This window comes from Petaurus breviceps, unplaced genomic scaffold (genome assembly GCF_028583685.1).
Source record: "Petaurus breviceps papuanus isolate PSGF00001 unplaced genomic scaffold, PetGlider_PUasm1.0 90879, whole genome shotgun sequence".
In the NCBI taxonomy this organism is placed as follows: Eukaryota; Metazoa; Chordata; class Mammalia; order Diprotodontia; family Petauridae; genus Petaurus; species Petaurus breviceps.
Genome location: NW_027187368.1, coordinates 11,758,688 through 11,780,038, shown reverse-complemented (window position 1 = coordinate 11,780,038; position 21,351 = coordinate 11,758,688). Strand labels below are relative to the sequence as shown.

At 41.1% G+C, this 21,351-nt stretch overlaps 2 protein-coding genes across 6 annotated transcripts in view; one reads left to right on the top strand and one right to left on the bottom strand.

Moving 5' to 3' along the window:
- WHRN (whirlin) overlaps positions 1-21,351 on the bottom strand; it is a 141,693-nt gene that overhangs the window by 30,419 nt on the left and 89,923 nt on the right. For all 5 annotated transcript variants that reach the window (XM_069073841.1, XM_069073843.1, XM_069073844.1 and 2 more), the window contains exons 4-5: positions 10,322-10,524; positions 9,902-9,938 (exon numbers count right to left, since the gene is read on the bottom strand). In XM_069073841.1, coding sequence (XP_068929942.1) covers positions 9,902-9,938; positions 10,322-10,524 — 240 coding nt within the window. The remainder of the gene's footprint in view (positions 1-9,901; positions 9,939-10,321; positions 10,525-21,351) is intronic.
- LOC138150525 (large ribosomal subunit protein eL30) lies at positions 14,212-14,683 on the top strand. The gene has a single exon (XM_069073972.1). It carries the CDS (start codon positions 14,287-14,289, stop codon positions 14,632-14,634), a length of 348 nt encoding a protein of 115 aa, XP_068930073.1. The 5' UTR covers positions 14,212-14,286; the 3' UTR covers positions 14,635-14,683.

Sequence of the window (21,351 nt, the reverse complement as noted above, 5' to 3'; positions counted from 1 at the left end):
GAGAGAGAGAGAGAGAGAGAGAGAGAGAGAGAGAGAGAGAGAGAGAGTTACAGGGAGAAAGAAAAGAGAGAAAAGAAGAGGGAAAGGGAGAGAATGGGAGAGAGAAAGAAAGAGGAGAGAGACAGAGACAAAAGAGAGAGGGAGAAGGTAAGAGGGAGAAAGGGAAAGAGAAGAAGGGAAAGAAAAAGGAGAGAGAAGGAGGGAGAGGGAGGGAGAGGAAGACAAGGAAGGAGGGAGAGAGGGACAGGGAGGGGGTGAGAGAGAGGAGGAAGAGGAGGAGGGTGACATGGAAGGAGAATGAGAATGAATCGAGGACTCTGACTTTAGGATATCTATGAAGTTCCTGCTAGCTTTGGGACCCTATAATTCTAAGGATTGGACTAGACAAGAAAGGCTTTTCCAATTCTAACATCCTAGGAAAGGAAACATGACACATGGGAAAGGGGGTAGAATTTGTCCTGTATTTGGGAAACTTGGATCCAGTCCTGGCTCGGATGGTTAGAGGCAATGTGATGTAGCAGAATGGAGCCAGAATCAGAGGACCTCGGTCTGATTCCTGCCTCATGTGTCCTCCGTATTGGACACTGTACAAGCCACTTCACTTCTTCAAGACTGATTTCCCTCATTCACAGCATGAGAAGAAGAATGGAAAGGAGGAATAAGCATTTCTAGAACACCTACTAAGTGCTAGGCTCTGTGCTAAATGCTTTTACAGATATTATCTCATTTGATCCTTGTGAGGAACCTGCATAAAGGGACTGGACTATAGAATCACTAAGGTCCCTTTCTGCTAAATCCTGTCTCTATGTATGAGACTCAGTCACTCTGGGTCTCATTTCCTCATCTGTAAAATGGGAATAATGCTACCTTCAACCACAAATAAATATGAGTTAGTCTTCTATGATTCCATTGTCTGTCCTGTACTGAACCCATCTAAACCTGCCTGCCTTGCTATAATCAGTTATTTTCTAGGGTCTCTAAATTTGGTCAGTTCTTGCTTTAATTTAAGGAAAAGGGTGGTGTCTACTGAGAACTGATTCCCCATAAACAGCTTCTACTTTAACCAAAAGATCTGATAATAGTAGTAGCAGTAACTTCATTTACATAATACTTTTAGGTTTTGCAAAGCACTTTACATATATCATCTTAATTAATCCTCATAATAACCCTGTGAGGTAGGTGCTATTTTTATCTCCATTTTATAGATGAGGAAACTGAGTCTAAGAAAGTTAAATAATAGCACTTTAAAGTTTGCAAAACACCTTACAAAAGTCTCATTTTATCCTTACAACAACTCTAGGAGATAGGTGCTATTATTATTCCAATTTTATAGATGAGGAAATTGAGGCACTAAGTTGCTCTATGACCCCAGGTATATTACTTGCCCACTCATAGCCTCAGCTTCCTCCTCTGAAAAGTGTTTTGTTCTTGGTGTTGATCAATAATTTCAGTCATGTTTGACTTTCCATGACCCCATTTGGGGTTTTCTTGGTAGAAATACTGGAGTGGTTTACCATTTCCTTCTTCGGTTCATTTTGCAGATAAGGAAACTGAGGCAAACTGGGTTAAGTGACTTGCCCAGGGTCGCACAACTAGTTAGTGTCTGAAGCCAGACTTGAACTCAGGGAGGTGTCTTCCTGACTCCAGGCTGCACCTTTATCCACTGCACTACCTAGCTGCAAAGTGAGGGGGTTCCATTAAGTGGTTTCTAAAGTCCCTTTTGCTAACAAGCTGTGAATTAGAGATGTAGGAAGCTGAGATAAGGGAGGGAGAATCTCAGAGCTCCAATGCTGCCTCCTGGGAGAAGTAAGATGGCCTTGGGGGTTCAAGCTGACTTGGCAGTTAGCATTTCTGAAATCATAGGTGGCCTTCTGATACAGGTTCTAAACATCTTGTTGGCAATCATGCATTCTCTCCAGACCTCCAAACCTCTGTGCTCTGAAAAACTGGTACCCCTGAAAAGCTATGGGACAAGCTCCATACCTCTGCCCTTGTTCACAGTTCAATTCAATCCCACATTTATCAAGTCCCTACTCTGTAGAGGAAGGAAGGCAAGGAAGGCCCCAAGCAGACACTGAGCAGATGATGCTTAAAATGAGTCCTTGCTCTTAAAGAATGCATATTACAATACTGTAATAGGGTGTAACTGGCATATCCTGGCATAGCAGTAGTTAACATTTATGTAGCATATTACGGTGTGAAAACATTTGACATCTATTATTTTGTTTGCTCCTCACAATGACTTTGTGAAAGAGGTAATAATTTAATCCCCATTTTACAGATGTGAAAACTGACACTAACAGAGGTAAAGTGACTTGCCACAGTTCAAAGTTGGTTAAGTATCTGAATTCAGGTCTTCTTGACTTCAAATCCAATGTTCCAACTACTGCACTGTGAAGAGCTAGCCTGGGAATCATGAAGACCCAAGCTGAAGACCTTCCTCTGGCATATGCTGGCTATGTGACCTTGGGCAAGTTACCCTCTTTGTGCCCTCAGGCAGTGATCTTAGACCATAAGTGGCATAAAAGGTGCTAGCCTGCTTTGGAGAAGTTCATCAATGGAAGTTCCCTAATCCAGTGAAATTACAGATTTAGTTTTAGAAAAAGATTGTTCAGTAAGAAGTGTGATATGAGGTAGACTGTGAAAAGGGCCAAGGAGTTTGGAGAAATGGTTATGAGAAACATGAACACAGCTAGATCCCATTCAGTTAAGAAGGTCCTGGAGGGTCTTATGGAGGATGTGAAGCCTGAGTTGGGGCTTGGAGCAAGGGAAGGAGCTCACCAAGCAGAGACCTAGGGGGAGTGCATCCCAGGTGCTGGGGGATAGGCTGGGGCAGAATGAGCCTGGGGAACAGTCCCTGGCTGTCCTACATAGATGGACACATAGTATTTCCTCCTGTGAAAAATGAGGTGGTGGTTCTGGGTTCAGGTCCCTTCTGACTCAACTCATAGATTCATAAGATCATGGGATTTAGAGTGAAAAGGTCATTTCCAGCTCTGTACCTAGGACCCTAACACTAGAAATGTTGACTGGAGGCAGACTGTGAGAAGTCTTGGAGGCTGAACTAAGCAACATATATTTTGTCCAATAGGCAATGGGCAAGGAACGATTGAAGCTGTTTGGGGTGTGACAATGACTTATCATCTGTGGTCTAGTCTAGGGGTGGGGAACCTGTGGCCTTGAGGTCACATGTGGCCCTCTAGGTCCTCAAGTGCATCCCCAAAGGGCCACATGTGGCTTTGAGGCCTCAGGTTCCACACACACCGCCACCCCTCCCCCCCAGTCAATCCTGGTATTAGCTGTGCTTGGAGATCATGGTACAAAAGCTTCCAAGCACTGTTACTTTGGATATTATGGATATGAATCTATAAAAGTAATAAGGAAGATTAAGCAAATACTCCCAGCCAGATATGAAGCTTCCACTTAAATGAATACTAATTTGTTCTTGAATTGACATAGCTCTTTTTGACTTGAAGTAGGAGACTCTGTCCCATCAGTTGCCAAGTCCTGTTGATTCTAAGATCACGACAGTTTCTGCATCTGTCTCCTCTTCCCTGCTCCTGTGGCAGGCACCCTTTTTCGGGTTCTCTTCACCTCCCACCTGGACTGTTATACTAGCCTTCTACCTTGGCTGGCTCACTGCCTTCATTTTCCACCCAGCTTCCAGAATAGTCTTCCTAAAGTCCAGCTGGGCCTCCACCACTAATCTGCTCAGGAACCTCCAGTCACTTTCTGCTACCTCCAGGATAAAATTCCAATTCCTTAGCCTGGCCTTTAAGATCATAACAACAACAACAACAAAATCCTCAACAATCTGACTTCAGTCTTCCTTTATAGATTTCATGCTGCTCCTCTTCACACAATTTCTACTCCATTCAAAAGGGACTTATAACCTGTTGTTCACCAGTCTCCTCCTCCCCTCTCTCTTCTGTACATGAGCATTCCCTCACTCATGGAAGGCCTTCCCATTCATCTCAGCTTGATGAAATCCTTTTCTTTCTTTTTTTTAAGGCCCAGTTCAGGTTCTACTTTCTTCATGAAGCCTCCCCAGCTTTCCAACCTGAAAGTGTTCTCTTTCTTCAAATTTTCTGGAGGTTCTTTACCTAGACCTTTTCTTCCCTATATTATACTACATATTTATCTGTATAAATGCCAAACATGTGCCCTTTCCTCCAAGTAGATTACAAGTCCTTTGAGGAAGAGATTGTTTCATTTTTTTATTTTCAATGGTATTTTCTTCATCCAGAAATTCCCTATAGGTCCAGTGCCTATCCTAATATCCCCAGCCCCTGGAACTATGCCTCACACATAGCAAATTTAATAGATTTTGTTAAATTAAATTGAATTGTATTATCCTGCCATCTAGCCCAAGTTGGCTCTCTAAACATCCAGGGAAGCCACGGTGCCAGATTCAGAGACCTGACACGAGGTACACCAACACTGCAGCTTTGCTGGCCTGGGAGAGCCTTAGCTCCATCCAAGCCAACAACCCCCCCACCCCACCTCCACCCTCCATGCTCAGCCTGGGAGAATGCCGCTCTCCCCAAGGTCAAGGATTGTCTTGAGGATATTCTGAGCTACCACTTTTCAAGAACAGTTAGGTTCTCAGGCCTTGGGGATTCAAATGCAGCAAGGAGGAAGAGAAAGAAAACAACCAATCAGTCAACAGCCCATTGCCTGTTAAGGAAACGAATGGCACTAAGATGTTTTGCCAAAAGCTTGAGTTTGTTATCAGCCAAGCCACCTGTGTAACCTCCCAAATAATTTTCTCTTAAAAGCAGAGCTTGTGCAGGGAAGAAAGGCGGAGCCTCAGGCTGCAGAGAACTGAAACCACTGCTAACAAAGCTAACAAAGGTCTCTTTGGTAAAGACTCCCCACTGGGCTCTTCGTTATGCCTCCAGGCCAGCGCAGACTTCCCTGGTTAATCCCTACTACGAGACAGTTACATGAAGTCTCCATCTATGTGCAGGCAAGTGCTCACTGACTGCCCACTGGTCCACTTTTAATCCCAGAAAGGCTCCCCCTTAATATGAAACAGTCTCAGAATCACAAAAACATGACTAGGATTCATCATTTTCCCCCAGAGCTGAAAGGGACAGAAGAAATCATTTTATCCATTCCTCTTCCTTTTAAAAATAATGAAGTTGAAGCCCAGAGACCTGATCCCCACAGGTGGGGTGCCCCTCCTTCCATCTCTGAAATTAGTGTTTATTTTATACATTTTTTCTATATTAACTTATCCATATATGAGTTTCCACTTGGTAGAATGTAAGCTCCTTGAGGGTAGGATCTGCTTCATTTTTGTCTTCGTATCTCTAGGATTCAATGATGCTCACTGAATGAATGACTGAATGAATGAAGGTGACTTGCCCAGAGTCACAAAGGTAGTTAGGGTCAGACTTGATATAACAATAACTTAGAATTATACAAAGCACTTTCCTTAACAACAGTTCTATGAGGTAAGTATTAACATCCCCATTTTATAGATAAGGAAACCAAAACCCAGAGACATTAAGAGACATTCTCACTTAACCATAATCAAACAGCAGCTGAATGTCAAAAACAGATAAAAATTCAGATCTTCTAATCCCTTTCCACTGAATCACACTGGCTTGACCTTCTGGACCACCTCTCCATACTATATTAACCACTACAACAACAGGCATTTATTCTGTACACCCTCAGTTCAACAATAATTCAACATTTATTCAATGCCTACTGTGTTTAAACCCCTTGTTTGGGGAGGGGTGGTGCTGAGATAGATAGAAACAAAAAATCTACTAGTCCTTGACACCAAGGAGTTTACAGTATAAGCAAGAGGGCATGACATGGATACAAATAAGTATAAGATTATAGATTGTGATAGGAATAAAGAAACCTGGAGAAAGAGTTGTGATGGAGAAAACATTTCAGCTAAAAAATCAGGGAAGGCTTCAAGGAAGAGGTGATACTTAGAGGAAGAGAAGGTGGGATGAAGGAGAAGAAAAAGTACGAGGAGGAGGGGGAAGAGGAGGAGGAAGAAGAGGAGGAGGAGGAGAGACGAGTGCCCTTCCTGGAATGGGGTACAACCTGTACATACAAATGGAGGCAGAAGATAACAAGGCAAGATTAGGGCACACGCAGTAGTCTATTGTGTAAAAGTGAATTATATGAAATAAAGCTGGAAGAGAAGGCTGAAGTCAGAATGCAGAGGACATTCAAAGCTGGGCTAAGAGATTTGTATTTTCTCCTAAAGGGAACAGGAAGTCACTAAATATCTGTGAGCAGGGGCGTGCCATGGTCAGACCTGTGGATTAGAAAGGTGTTTCCGGCAGTTGTGTGAAGGATGGTTCAGAAGGCAGAGGACTGGTCAAGAGGAAAAGTGAGGTGTAAGGAAATGCAAATTCATTTTCAGCTAAGGTCAAACATAGTCAGGAAGATGAGTCTGCTTCTGTTACAAAAATTATATAGTCTTAATCACAAAGAGCCAAACAGAAATGGGCTTCAGATTATCTGTAGTTTGGGATTAGTCCTAGTTTTTTGATTATGCCATACCACTAACCATTCCTCTAGAAACATAGATAATTGAGAGTTGACTAACAGAACTCAGGACAGAGAGGAGATGGGCTCAAAATACAAAATGAGATAAATTTTCTTGGATTGCTTAACTATGTATGTTTGTTGCTAGGCTTTTGATTTTTTTTTTCTTAATGTGTGTAGGAGGGGAGGAGGAAAAAAATAAATGCTTGCTAATTTTTTAAAATCAATTTTAAAGGAAAAAAAAAGACCAGATCTGCCTAAATTCTTACTAACCCAAAGTTCTTTGGCAGATAAAATTCAGAGTACTGGCATACAGATGTTACAAAATTGGGGGAAACATTTTCTTTCTAGTACTGAGATAAATCCACATATATTAGCTAGAGCCAACCCAGCCCCCTCACAGGGATGGGGGTCAGGGAAGAAACATGAGGGTAAGGGTTACTAAATGGCTTTTCTGACCCAGACCCTATAATTCTGATATGACCTGGGCATCTGGGATTTGCTTAATCTCATTGAGGCTGCATGGCTTGGAGGCTGACCTTGAAGCTTGGGGCCACCTCTCAGACCACGAAGAATGCCTCCTACAGACATTTACACAGATTACTGGCATGTACCCAGGGCCTAGGAATTAACCTGGCAGAGAGAAGCAATAAAAGAAATAGAGCAAGAAAGGACTGAAATAAAGATGAGGGAGAGGGAAGGAGAAGCTGGTGGGGAGGAGAAGACACAGACTGGTGGTGTTTTAGGGAATCTATCCACTGCACCTCAGTTTATTACCCATTTTAATGAATTTGGAGCATCATCTACCTCTGTACAGACCCCAGGACTTTAGATCCAGATAATCAAAATGTCCCTGTTACAGACAAAATCAAAAACAGTTTCCCCAAACCTGGGTCAGCTCTGCCCTGCTCACTTTACATGGTTTCCAATTGTCCACATATGGGACAATCTGTTTTGGCAGATCACACTAGGTGTCAACATTAAATTAAGAGAGCTGACTAATGTCACTGCTTGCCTATACGCTTCTAATGTTTTTTTTCCTTTTTAAAAATAATTTATTTAACACTCTTTAAAAAAAAATGTTTGAGTTCCAAATTCTCTCCCCTAGCCCTTCCCCTGCCCTGAGAGAAGGTAAGCAATATGAAATTGGTTATAAATATGAAGTCATGCAAAACATATTTCTGTATTAGCCGTGTTGGAAAAAAAAGCAAGAAAAATCAAGAAAGTAAAAAAAAAAGTATGCTTCAATCTGTACTCAGAGTGCATTTGTTCTTTATCTGGAGGTAGCAGCATTTTTCATCATGAGGAATTGGAATTGTCTGGATCATTGTATTGATCAGAGTTAGCCAAGTCTTTCATAGTTGATCATCTTAATAATATTGCTGTTACCCTGTACAATGTTCTCCTGGTTCTGCTCACTGTTGTTGGTCAGTCATTTCAGTCACGTCTGACTCTTTGGGACCCCATTTGGGGTTCCTGCATCATACTTCTTCCTGTTTTTTTCTGAACCCATCCCCCTTGTCCTTTCTTATAGCCCAGTAGTATTCCATCACAATCACATACCACCACAAATCAGCCATTCCCTAACTGAAGGGCATTCCCTCCATTTCCAATTCTTTGCCACCACAAAAGAAGCTGCTATTCAATATTTTGTACATGTTGGTCCTTTTCCTCTTACAAGCTTCTAGAAGGCAAATTTTAATGTCAGCAGTGGTTCAATGCATCTTCCAAACCTAAAGAGAATGGGAGAATCTCTGACCTACGGTATATGTGCCTTACTTCTCTGAACCTCAGCTCCTTTTTCTGTAAAATAGATTTCATAATAACTGCCCTAATTATCTCAGGGACCTGCCATGAGGATCAAATGGGATAATTTATGTAAAATGCTCTGTAACTGTAAAGCACTACTTGAGTGTTAGCAGTGATCATACTTTCCTACTCTCTAAAATGGGGCTAATAATACTGATGCTACTTATCTTACAGGGTTGTCATGAGGAAAATACTTTGTAAATCGAAGGTGCTATGGAAATGTGAGTTATTATTATCACAAAAAGTGAACAAAGAAATTAAAACTTCTCTACTTCCTTCAACACTTCAAGAGCTGATGATTTCACTGAGTGTGGGCACCTCCTCCCCCAAGGCAGGTTGCAATAATTTCTCCACAATTTAGTGCATGGACTTTGTGAACAACTATAGCCAAAAATCATCACCTGGTGGTAATGAGATTCTTGAAATTTAGGGGGTAATAGAATCACAGAATCTTACACTTAAAATAGACTTTAGTTCAACCCTTAACTGGGCAGAAATATCTTCTGCAATATTCCCAAAAAATATCCAGTCATCCAGTCACTATCTGAAGATCCTTCAGTGAAGGAGCTTCTGCTACCTCCTGGGGCAATTCATCCTGCTTCTGGACAGCTGTAATTGGTAGGAAGTTTTTCAGCACATCCAGGCAAAATCTACTTTGTAATTTCTACCCACAGCTCCCAATTCTGCCCTCTGGGACATAGTGTCCGTTGGTATACCTGATTCAATACAATAAGCATTTACTGAGTTTCTAAAGTAGGCAGAACGCTGTGTCAGGCACTGTGGGATATCCAAAGCTTAGATAAGTCCCAGTCCCTGCCCTCATGAAGCTTGAAATTTAGATGGGGGATATATTGCACATATACAGACACAAAACAATGCATGCTAAACACATTAGCAAGGTCCACAGGAAAAAAAAAGAGAACCACAAAAGAGGTTTCTTTGCACTCGAAGCCTCTTCAGAATTTGGCAGGATCTAACAGAAACTGTGCTCTGTTGGCTTGGAATTTGAGAAGCTAGGGTCACCTCCAAGCCAGGATGAAGCATTGGGATTTCAGAGGAGGAAAAAAAAAGCCCTCCATAACAAGATGAAGCTGGGTCACATACATCCTTGTTCCAGCATCTCAATCAAATCTCATTCTCCCTTCAAAAATACTCATCTCTTTCCTCCTCCAAATATTCAGGCAGCACAGTTTTCTCCAGAGATTAGCCTGAGAAATGGATTCCTGTGGCACTCAAAGCTTCCTCAAAGACCTGGACACATAGAGGGCACTTTCAAGAGGCCCACTAAACAATCCCCCAGGAAGGGAAGCTTAGGGATGGGAAGGCACAGATAAGAGAAGCTTGATAATGCATTAATGTCTTAAGACAGGAAGCATCAGAGAACTGGCCAGACTCTTATCTGTTTTTGCCCAGGGTGAACAAAAAAAGCCATGAAAACAAAATGATCAAACCAATTAAGAACTGATAAGAATAAATCAACTTCTGTTGCCTTTGGGTCAGCATTACACCAGCTAAAGAAAGGACCTTTTTTGTTGCTGTTGTTCAAATCCTCAGAAGATTAAAAACTTCTTACCTTTGCTGTCCCCTCGCCTGTGAGATCTCCAGGTATCCTGCAAACAAAAATAACAATTCTCAGCATCCTCTAAACAGTCTAAAGTGGCCTGGCCAGTGAAAATTGTTTTTCTTTGGTAAGGCCACTTCTGCTTCGAAGGAAGGTGAATTTCCATTGGTTTCCAAAAAATAAGCTCAACTTGTCCATATTACCTTAGATAATAAATAACAGAGAGGATTCTTCAGAATTAGTATGCTCTAAGTACAGCACAATGTCCCACCCTCCTAAAGATCTTGCCTGACATAGACAGTGACCAATCAGAGACTGACAGTCCCCTGAGAGCAGGACTCATTCTTATTGCCCCACAGGGGACAGGAACTGTGAGAACGAGAACTATTTTCCAGAAACATCTCTGTGGGCAAGAGAGCACCAGTAACAGACCCTGCTGAGTTCACCAACGTATCTCCAATCCGGGAGCTGGCGAACCACTTGGTCTCATCTACAGTGGTTCGGGCATGTGGCAGCCTGCCCACATCCTTCACTGTCATGATGAGATGCCTTGATGACTTCAGCAGCTTGACGGCTTCATCATGGGGAATGTTCAAGAAACTCTTCCCATTGACTTCCAGGATCTGGTCCCCGACCTGAGGGTATTAAGACCAAGAAGTAAAATAAGAGCAAAGACAGAAAGTGATGGACTAGACTTTTCAAACTGTCACAAACAAGGGACTGGGACCTAATAATAAAACAAAGGAGTGACCGTCCTGTACAGGGTGTCCTGGAAGGGCAAGCTCCCAGAATATAGGGTCTCACACATAGTCAAAAGTTTGTTAAACTGAAGTAGAATGAATACTTCTCTATCCCGGGAGGCTTAAGCCTCTGCCACATGGCTTCTCTTTTGATGGATCATAGATGCTGAGCTGGAAGAAATTTCAGGAGGAACTAAGGCTGCAGAAGTTGGATGATTTGTCCAATATTATACAGGTGGTAGGTGCTGAGATTTGAACTCAAATTATGTGACCTCCAAAACTAAGTACTTGCTTCCTTCCTGTTCTTTCCTGTAGTTCTCTCCCTTTCTAGGCCCATGAGGGACTAGGACACCTCTCACAATTTTTCTTCCACCCTCCTGACCCTGAAGCTTTACTTAGCCTTTCTTGAGTTTTCTAAATTTGCAACATCTACTTCTGTGTGTGTGTGTTGGTAAAAAAAAAAAAAAGTTAAAAAAACAAATAAAGCACATTTGTACTTAACATTTGTAAAGAGAGCTTTCCTCACAACAATCCTATGAGGTAGGGAGTAAAACCATTACTATCTCCACTTTAGAGGTTAGAAAACTGATGCTGCCAGAGGAGAGTTGACTTTTCTAGGGCCAGCTACTAAGTGTCAGAGTCAGGATTCAAACTCAGATTTCTTGGGCTATCCAGTGCTCATTTCATCATACCACACAATGTTACACAAAGTTTTAAAAGATTCATAATAATATTTACCCTCTGTATTACCTGGAATAAAATAGATCTGGGTCTCTGTGTATATATAATTATATTACATAATTATATACAAATACAATATAATATAATTATATATGATATGCAGTTAGATTCCATATTATATATAATGATATATAATAATACTATATATATTTCCCTTCCAGATCTATGGGCGATACACACACATATGCATATATAATGTATATATACATACACTTACATACATACACACGCATGCATGCACACATATACACAGAAGGAGATGTTACAAACCTAGAATACCCAAGTGTGTACATGTGCATGTGTGCATGTATGTATGTATGTGTTCCTGTATAAAATTTATCTTCCAGATCCTGGTGGTAATTGTGTAGACAGGTACAAAGAAGAAGCATACAGAGTACATAGAAGGCAAACTTGGGGGGAAGCTCGAGCAGTAAGTTTTCCAGCAGAAGGTGGTACCTGATCTAAATCTAGAAGGAAGCCTGGGAAATGAAGAGGTGGAAGTGAAAGGACAGAGAATTTTAAGTATGTTGTTTGGTTATTTCAGTCATGTCTGACTCTTGGTGACCCCATTTGGGGTTTTCTTAGCAAAGATACTAGAGTGGCTTTCTGTTTCCTTCTCCAGCTCGTTTGACAGATGAGGAAACTGAGGCAAACAGGATTAAGTGACTTGCCCAGGGTCACACAGTTAGTGCGTGTCTAAGGCCGGATCTAAACTCAGGTCCTCCTGACTCCAGGCCCAGCTCTTTTTCCACTGTACCACCTAGCTGTCCAAGCACCAGGGATGGCCAGCACAAAGACATGGAGACAGGAAATAAAGGACTGTGTTCAAAGAATTGTCATTAGATTAGAACAGCGAGAATACAGAGGTTGACTGACAATCAATGAATCAACAAACATTTATTAAGCAACTATTATGCACCCTTATGCATCAGAGTTACACAGGTTACCTTAAAAAGTCCTTGCTCTTAAGGTTCTCACAGTCTCATGAAGGGAAGAAGATCAGAAAGGTAGGAAGAAGTCAGGTAATGGATACCTGACACAGAAATGAAGACCATCCGTTATGAACTTGTCCCTCTCCTCAATATCTTCCCCCATTCTCTCCTCCTCTGCTCAGGTCTTGGAAGAAAAGGTAGTTGTCTTAGTCAGGTCAACGTTTCAACCTGTACCCTTGAGACTGTGATCTCCTTGAGAGCAGGGCCTAATTTTTTTTTTTATGGGAAAAGAGGGGAAAATTAAGGGTGCCTTCCTTATATCCTCCATGCTTAGGACAGGGCCTGGCACATAGTACATACATGATAAATACCAATAAACCAGTTGGTCCTGTCTTCTGTGGGAGCTCATATTTCAATCATTTCATCTCTCTTTGTAATCTTCAATCTCTATTCATCTACTGGCCCTTACCTGTTGCCCATAATCACAGGATCATAGATATGAAAGTGACCTTAGAGGTCATTAAGACCAACTCCCTCATTTTACAAATGCAGAAACCGAGATCTGGAAAGATTAAGTTACTTACCATGCCTAGGTTTCCCTGATCATTAAAAAAAAAACCTACAAATGACCCCACCATTTTCCTCCTACCCCTGCTGTACAAAGCTATCATTTCACATGAACCTATTTTTCCCTACAAAACTCCTAGACCCCACTCACTTCTCTGTCCTCTGAAGACATCTCCAGAGTTATCAACGATCTTTTAATTGCTAAATAGGTGGTCTTTCCTTAGGCCTCATACTTTTTTTCTCCTCTGAAGCAGTATACTGTTTACTCCCTCCTCCTGGGTGCTCTCTCCTCCCTGGGTTTTCATGACACCGTTTTCCTGTAGGTCTCCTACCATTATGACCATTCCTTCTCAGTCTCCTTGGATGGACCATCATCCTAGTCCTTCCAGTTTTGTATGGTTCTGCCTCAGGACTCTGTCCTGGACCCTCTTGTCTCGATATACCCCCTTGGTGATCTTATTAGTTCCCTTGGGTTCCATTATCATCTCCATCTAGATCTACCCAGGTCTAGGTATCCCATCCTCATCTCTCTCCTGAGCTTTAGTCCCATACCACCTACTGGACATCTCTACGTAGACAAATCACATATGCATTTCAAACTCAACACATTCAAAACATAACTTGTTACTTTTCACTAACCTTCCCCCTCTTCCTATCATCGGTACCACTATCCTTCTAATCAATCAGGTTCCCCACTTCAGGTCCTTCTTCACCCTCCATGGCATATTAGTTGTAAAGTCTTGTAATTTATACCTCATCCATCCCCTTCTCTCCACTGTCCCATCACCATGCATTGACGTCCAATCTCTCCTGTCTACAATCCATTCTTCACATCAATGCCAAATTGGCATTCTTAAAGCATAGATCTAACTCCATCGCTCAAAACGATTCAGGGGCTGACTTATTGCCTATCAATCAGCTACAAACTCCTCTGCTGGCCCTCTGAAGCACTTCACAATTCGACTCCAATCTGTCTTGCAGGATTGATTTCACACTCTCTCCTTTCATGTACTCTGTATTCCCGTCAGATTGTCTGGATTTTGTTGTTCCACACACCCACACTATTTCATTTTCTGCCTCCTCCACCTTTCTCCTAGCTGCTAGGGGGCTCAGTGGATAGAGAGACAGACCCAGTCAAGAAGATTCATCTGCCTGAGTTCAAATTTGGCCTTGGACATTTACTAGCTGTGCGACCTTGGGCAAGTCACCTAACCTTGTTTGCCTCAGTTTCCTCCTCTGTAAAATGAACTGTAGAAGGAAATGGCAAACCACTCCAGTATCTTTGCTAAGAAAACGCCAAATGGGGTCATGAAGAGTCAGACATGACTTTAAAAACGACCTCTATCGCTTTCGCGCTTCCCGGCCATCTTGGTGGCAGGTCTCTGGCTGAGGGTCCTCCCGCACTGCAGGCAGGAAGATGGTGGCCGCAAAGAAGACGAAAAAGTCGCTGGAGTCCATCAACTCGAGGCTCCAGCTGGTCATGAAAAGCGGCAAATACGTGCTAGGCTACAAACAGACCCTGAAAATGATCAGACAAGGCAAAGCCAAATTGGTCATCTTAGCCAACAACTGCCCAGCCTTGAGGAAATCAGAGATCGAATATTACGCTATGTTGGCCAAAACTGGCGTACATCACTACAGTGGCAATAACATTGAATTGGGTACAGCATGTGGGAAGTATTACAGAGTATGTACACTGGCTATCATTGATCCAGGTGATTCTGATATCATTAGAAGCATGCCAGAACAGACCAGTGAAAAGTAAACTGTATAAGAGTATACTTTAATAAACCGGGCCAAAACTTGTTTTAAAAAAAAAAAAAACGACCTCTATCTCTCTCTACATAGAATTTCTCTTTTCACCTCCATTTCGCTGACTTTCTAGTTTTATTCAAGACTGAGTTCACGACTCACTTACTACACAAGGCGTTTCTTCATGCTCCCAATTGTCAGTGCTCGCTACCTCCTCTATCAGAAATCACTTTGTATATTCTCAGCAACTTTAGATTTATCTTGATGCACTTAGGTGGAACAATGAATATGGCCAATCTGGAGTCAGGAATACCTGAGTGCAAATCCTTTTTAGACATTTATTATCTTTGTCACCTTGGGCAAGTCATTTCATTTCTTTTTGTCTTAGTCTTCTTATCTACAAAACGAGGATAATAATAGCACCTATCTCACAGGGTTCTTGAGAGGACTAAATGAGATATTTGTAAGGTTCTTTGCAAAACTTAAAGCATGGTATAAATACAGTTAGCTATTATTTTGTTTTTTTCCTAGAAAAACATAAGCTCATTAAGGGCAAGAACAATTTTATTTTTGTTTTTGTATATCTCCAGTACCCAGGAACCAACTAATCAATAAATCAATCAATAAATCTTTTAAGTGCCTACCCTGTGCCAGGTACTAGGCTAAACTCTAGGGATATAAAAAGAGGGTAATGATAATCTCTGCCCTCAAGGAATTTACAATCTAAGTACAACATGATGCCTACACAGAGTAGGCACTTAATAAATGTTTGTAAAATTGGATTTTTCCATCATATCTCTAACCAACCCCTATTAACTCCAAGGTTTAGTATCTAAGGCAGAATTTTTTTTTTTTTTTGCCTTTTGGAGGGCAATTGGGGTTAAGTAACTTGCCCAAGGTTTCACAGCTATTTTTTTTGTGTGGGTATTAAGTATCTGAGGCCGGAACCAAACTCTGGTCCTCCTGACTCTGGGGCCTGTGCTTTACTCACTGAGCCACCTAGCCACCCCCTAAGGCAGAATTTGAAATCAGATCTCTCTTACTCCAAAGTCAGTACTCCATCCATTGTGCCACTTAATTACTTAACTGGGCCCTGACTCCTGCAATATAATCCTTTAACTCCTCCCTAACTGGTTCTCTATCTCACTCCCCACACAGACTATCTTCTTTTTTCTCCTCAAGCCTCTCTCATCCTGTTCACTCTCCAGGGCCCCAGACTAGGACATTGCTTTATATTTTACTTAGAGAATAGAGACCATTCACCATGAGCTACATCTTATCTCCCCGCTACAACTCAAAACTCTTTGGCATCATTCCCATTCTCTCCTCCTTCACTCTAGTCTCTGATAAAAGAGGTGTTCCTTATTCCTAATGTCTCTACATTCATGTCCTTTAAAAAGGGACTTCTAAAGATATTCTCAATTCCTACCGTCTTCTCTAGCACTATATTTATCCTCTTTCTCTAATCATCAATCTCCCCCAAATCTCAATACCTTACTGTATACAGTACACACTCACACCTTTAAAAAATCCCCACTCAAAGACTTATATGAACTGATGCAAAATGAAGTGAGCACATCCAGGAGACCATTGTATCCAACAACAGCAATATTATATGATGATCAACTGTGAATGACTTAGCTATTCTCAGAAATACAACGATCTAAGACGATTCCAAAGGATTCATGATAAAAAAATACTATCCACCTCCAGAGAAAGCAATGATGCAGTCTGAATACAGATCGAAGCATACTTTTTAAAAACTTCGTTTTCCTTGTCCTTTTATTTTTGTCTGTGTTTTCTTTCACAACACGGCTAATACAGAAGTATGATTTGCACGACTGCACATGTATAACCTATATAAAACTGCTTGCCTTCTCAAGGAGGGGAGGGGTAAGGGAAGGAAGAGAAAGAAAATTTGGAACTCAAAATTTTAAAAAACAAATGTCAAAAAATATTTTTACATGTAATTGGGAAATTTTTTTTAATCCCCACTAAACACTAAACTTGAGAAGATGTCCTCAAGCATCTTCTATATTCTACTCTCTATATCTTTATTATATCTTTATCCTATATCTTTACTCTCTTTCACAACCAAACTCCTAGAAAAAAGCCATCCGCTTTCATTGCCTCCACTTCTTTTCTTCCCATTTACTTCATAACCCTATGCATTCTGCCTTCCAGTCTCATCACTGACTGAAATACCTCCTCAAAAGTTGCCAGCAATCTCTTAAATGTCAAATCTAATGGCCTTTTCTCAATCCTCAACCTTTTCAACCTTTCTGCAATATTTAATCTTATTGATTGCCCTCTCCTCAATTCTCTCTCTCTTTTCTTTTTTTGGATTATCTTGACAATATTTTTTTTTAACTCTTCTCCTACCCAACAGCTCCAGCTTTGGAGTCCCCTTCTCTCTCTTCTCACTCCCTTGATATGACTGGCTCCCCTACCTTAATTATCATGTCCATAAAGATGACTACCAGATCTGTACATTTAACCAAAGTCTTTCTCCTTAGTCCTTAACAAATTTTACATTATCTAATCTCAACTGTGTCCTCACTTCATCTAGGTGATCCTTATGCTCTTCCCTAAATGACTCTTTATCCCACTTTGCCTACGGGACATTTCAAACTGAATGATCCCATAAACATCTCAAACTCAATTGGATCAAACCAGAATTCATTATCATTCCCCTAAAACCCACCCCTCTTCGAAACTTCCTTATTTTTATAGAGGGTATTGCCATTTCCCCCATTTCCTAAGTCCATAGCATCATCATCCTTGACTCCTTGTGCTCACACCCCAGTATAATTAATAATAATAAATAATAGCTAGCATTTACATAACACTTTAATATTTTCAAAGAGTTTGGGTATGTTACTTCATCTGAGCCTTACAACAACCTTGGGAATACTCTTATTATCTCCATTTTACAGAGGAGGAAATTGAGGCTGAGAGAGGTTAAATGATTTGCCCAGGGTTACAACTATTAAGTATCTGAGATGGAATTTAAATTCATAACTTTTTTTTTACTCCAAGTTCAGCACTCTTTACTAAACCAAATCGTTTCTACCTCCACAATATCTCCCTTATCTGCCTCCTTTTCTCTATTCTCATGATACTGCCCTAGTTCAGGTCCTCCTCACTTCTCTGTTGGACCATTACAAAAATTTCATAATTGGTCTTCCTACATCCAGTCCCTGAGCCCTCCAATCCACCCTCCACAAGCTTCCAGAGTAACTTTCCTTATGCATAGGTTTGGCTAATCACTTCTCCTACTCTATAAATTCCAGTGGCTTCCTGTTGCCATTAGGATAAAATAGAAATGTCTTTGTTTGGCAGGTCATGATCTTCACAGCTTCGTCCCAACCTAACCTCCCAGTCTAATTATACATGACTCACTTTTCACACCAATCTAATCAAATTTGACATCTTGCTCTTCCTAACATGCCCACTGCCATGCCTTTGCACTGGTCATCCTCCATGCCCTGAAAGTTGACTCCCTCTTTAGTCCAGACTTTCAGAGTCACTTGTTTCCTTCCAGGTTCAGCTCAAATGCCATCTTGAAACCTTTCCTGATCCTCTAGTTCCTAGTGCCCTCCTTCCCAAAATTTGTTTGTATTTGTGTTTTATATATTCTGTATAAACTTAATAATGCATTGTCTCTTCCAACAGAATATAAGCTCCTTAAAGCAGGGAGAATTTCATTTTTTCTGTTTATGTCCCCAGTCCTTAGCCCAATAACTGGCACTTAGTATTGCTTTCTTACTTTATTGATTATTGATTGATTAGAACTCAGATCCTGGACTTTCCTTTAGTGTCTCCAAGTTCCAATACACCACTGCCAGATTAGGCTTCCTAGAACACTATTTCTATAATAATTTAAAAAGCCCTTGTATCTTAAAGCATTTGTTGTTGTTGAGTTCTTTTTCAGTCATGTCTGACTCTTTGTGACTCTCTTTTAGGGTTCTCTTGGCAAAGATACTGGAGTGGTTTGTCATTTCCTTCTCCAGTTCATTTTACAGAGGAGGAAACTGAGGTAGACAAGGTTAAGTGACTTGCCCAGCGTCACACAGTTAACAAGTGTCTGAGGCCCTATTTGCACTCAAGACTTCCTGACTCCAGGTCCAGTGCTCTAACCACTGAGCCATCTAGCTGCCCTCTTAGAGCACTTGTCCCTTCATTATCCATTCATTATCCAGACTAAGAGGTCTGGGGGAAGGCCTAATGCTGATTGGCTAGCCATAGGTTCCCAAAATTGACGATACTGCTCCCTGTGGGTGCTGGAATGATCTGGGGGGGGGGGGCAGTGGTAGTTTGAAATTATGCAAATTTAAAAAAAATTAAAGGTTTAAAGAAAGCAGATTTTCAGGGGGACTGGAAAAACACTCCTTGGAGGAGTATTTTTTTTTTAGAAGGAAGCAATAGGCCATATAAATTTGGGAACTTCCACTAGACCTACCCCTGTGTGAAGGATTTATGGGAGGACAGGAACAAGAATTACACAAGAGAGGGTGCTCTTCACAACCAGAAACAGTGCTTCCATCAGTGAGATCATTGCTGCAGCAAAGCATCAGTGCTTTCCAAGCATTCCTTGCTTATGAACCTATACCAGGCTCCTTAATAACTAGTGAATTAAGTCCAAGTTCCTCTACTTCATATTCAAAACCTTCTAATAGGTTTAGCCAACTCCTCTTCCACTCCACCTCTACAGGTACCTTCCACTTCAGCCTGGCTCCATCTCCCTTCCTTGCTTTCGCTTATCCAGTTCTCTGCACCTACACAGATTATACCAAGAGGTCAGAAGGGTCTGTAGGCCAAATCCATCCACTGCTTGTTTCTGTTCAGTTGGGGAGTTAAGAAAGGTTTTTGCAAAAATTTTAAATGTTTAAAAATAAATACAGGCAGGGGGTAGCTAGGTGGCACAGTGAATAGAGCACTGGTGCTGGAGTTGGGAGGACCTGAGTTCAAATCCGGCCTCAGACACTTAACATAAAAACTAGCTGTGTGACCTTGGGCAAGTCACTGAACCCTAACTGCCCTCCAAAAAAAAAAGGCAAAAAAAAAATTAAAAATCAATACGGGCAGCAGGCTGACTTTGGTCCTCAGAACATAGTTTGCCAACCTCTGGAATAGTATAGTACATGAAACCCCTCCTGATTATGTTTCTTCTTTATTCCCTAGCAAGTATAGCTCTGGCTATACTAAAACCACAGTTTAAAAGGCTTCTTCTGGGACACCCAGGTAGCACAGCGAGTAAGAGCACCGGCCCCAGAGTCAGGATGACCTGGGATCGAATCCGGGCTCAGACACTTAGCACCCACCCAGAAACACTTGGCCGTGTAACCTTGAGCAAGTTACTTAACCCCAATTGCTTAGGGGCAGCCAGGTGGCTCAATGAGTAAGAGCACTGGCCCCAGAGTTGGGATGACCTGGGATCGAATCTGATCTTTGATACTTAGCACCACACCCAGAAATAACTGGCCTTGAGCAAGTTACTTAATACCAATTACTAAAAAAAAAAAAAAAAAAAAGGTAAATAAATAAATAAAAGGCTTCTTCATGCATGAACAAATACATGTCTAAAGAAGAAAAGGAAGCTATCAACAACCATATGAAAAAATGCTCTAAATCACTAATAATAAGAGAGCTGCAAATTAAAACAATTCTGAGGTTCCACTCAGATTGGTGAAGATGATAAAAAAGGAAAATGGGAGTTAGGGGGTAATTACAGGAAGACAGGCATAGCAATGTGTTTCTGATGGAGCTGTGAATGGGTTTGCCTATCCTGGAAAGCATTTCAGAACTATACCCTGTCAAATTACTAAACTATGGATACCCTTTGATATAGCAATGTCACTACTAAGCATATATATGCCCCTCAAAGAGATCAAAGAGTTACATGTTCAAAAAATATTCATAGAAGCACTTTTCTGTTGCAGCAAAGAAATAAAACCTAAGGAGGTGCCCAGAAATTGGGGAATAGTTGAAAAAATTATGGTATATAAATGCAACAAAATATTTTTGTGCTGTTAAGAAATGATGAAGGGGAAGCTAGGTGGCACAGTGAATAGAGCGCTGGCCCTGGAGTCAGGAGGACCTGAGTTCAGATCCGGCCTCAGACACTTAACACAAAAACTAGCTGTGTAACTTTGGGCAAGTTACTTAACCCTAATTGCCTTCTAAAAAATAAAAAAAAAGAAATGATGAAAGGAACAGATTCAAAGAAATTCAGCAAGATTTATATGAACTGATACTAAACGAAGTTTACAGAACCACAACAGTTTAAATCATAACTATAACACTGCAAAAAATAACTTTGAAATCTATAAGCACTCTCATTAACGGAATGACCAATAATGACTCTAGAGGACTGAGAAGGCTATCCACCTCTAGAGAGAACAGTGATAGACTAGAGGCGTAGAGTGAGACTTGTCTTTTGGACATGGTCAATACACTGATCTGTTTTGAGTGACTGCTAACTTATTATAAGGTACAGTTATAAAAATGGGAGAATGGAGAATAATTGATTGAAAGAGGGCTAGTGATAGCAATACAAAAGAAAAAAGGAAAAAGAAAAGGAAGAAAAAAGAATAAAGGAAGTTTAGTGAGAAACAAAGACGTTTGGGAGAATTAACATAGGAAATTTAGTGTAGTTTAAAAAAAGAGAACTAAGCTGTGCATGAGATTTGTCGTTCCATATACTGAACTATACTTTTTCTGTGCTTTG

Excerpts from the sequence above, each read along its gene's own strand:
- LOC138150525 (XM_069073972.1), top strand. The coding sequence starts at position 14,287 with ATGGTGGCCGCAAAGAAGACGAAAAAGTCGCTGGAGTCCATCAACTCG.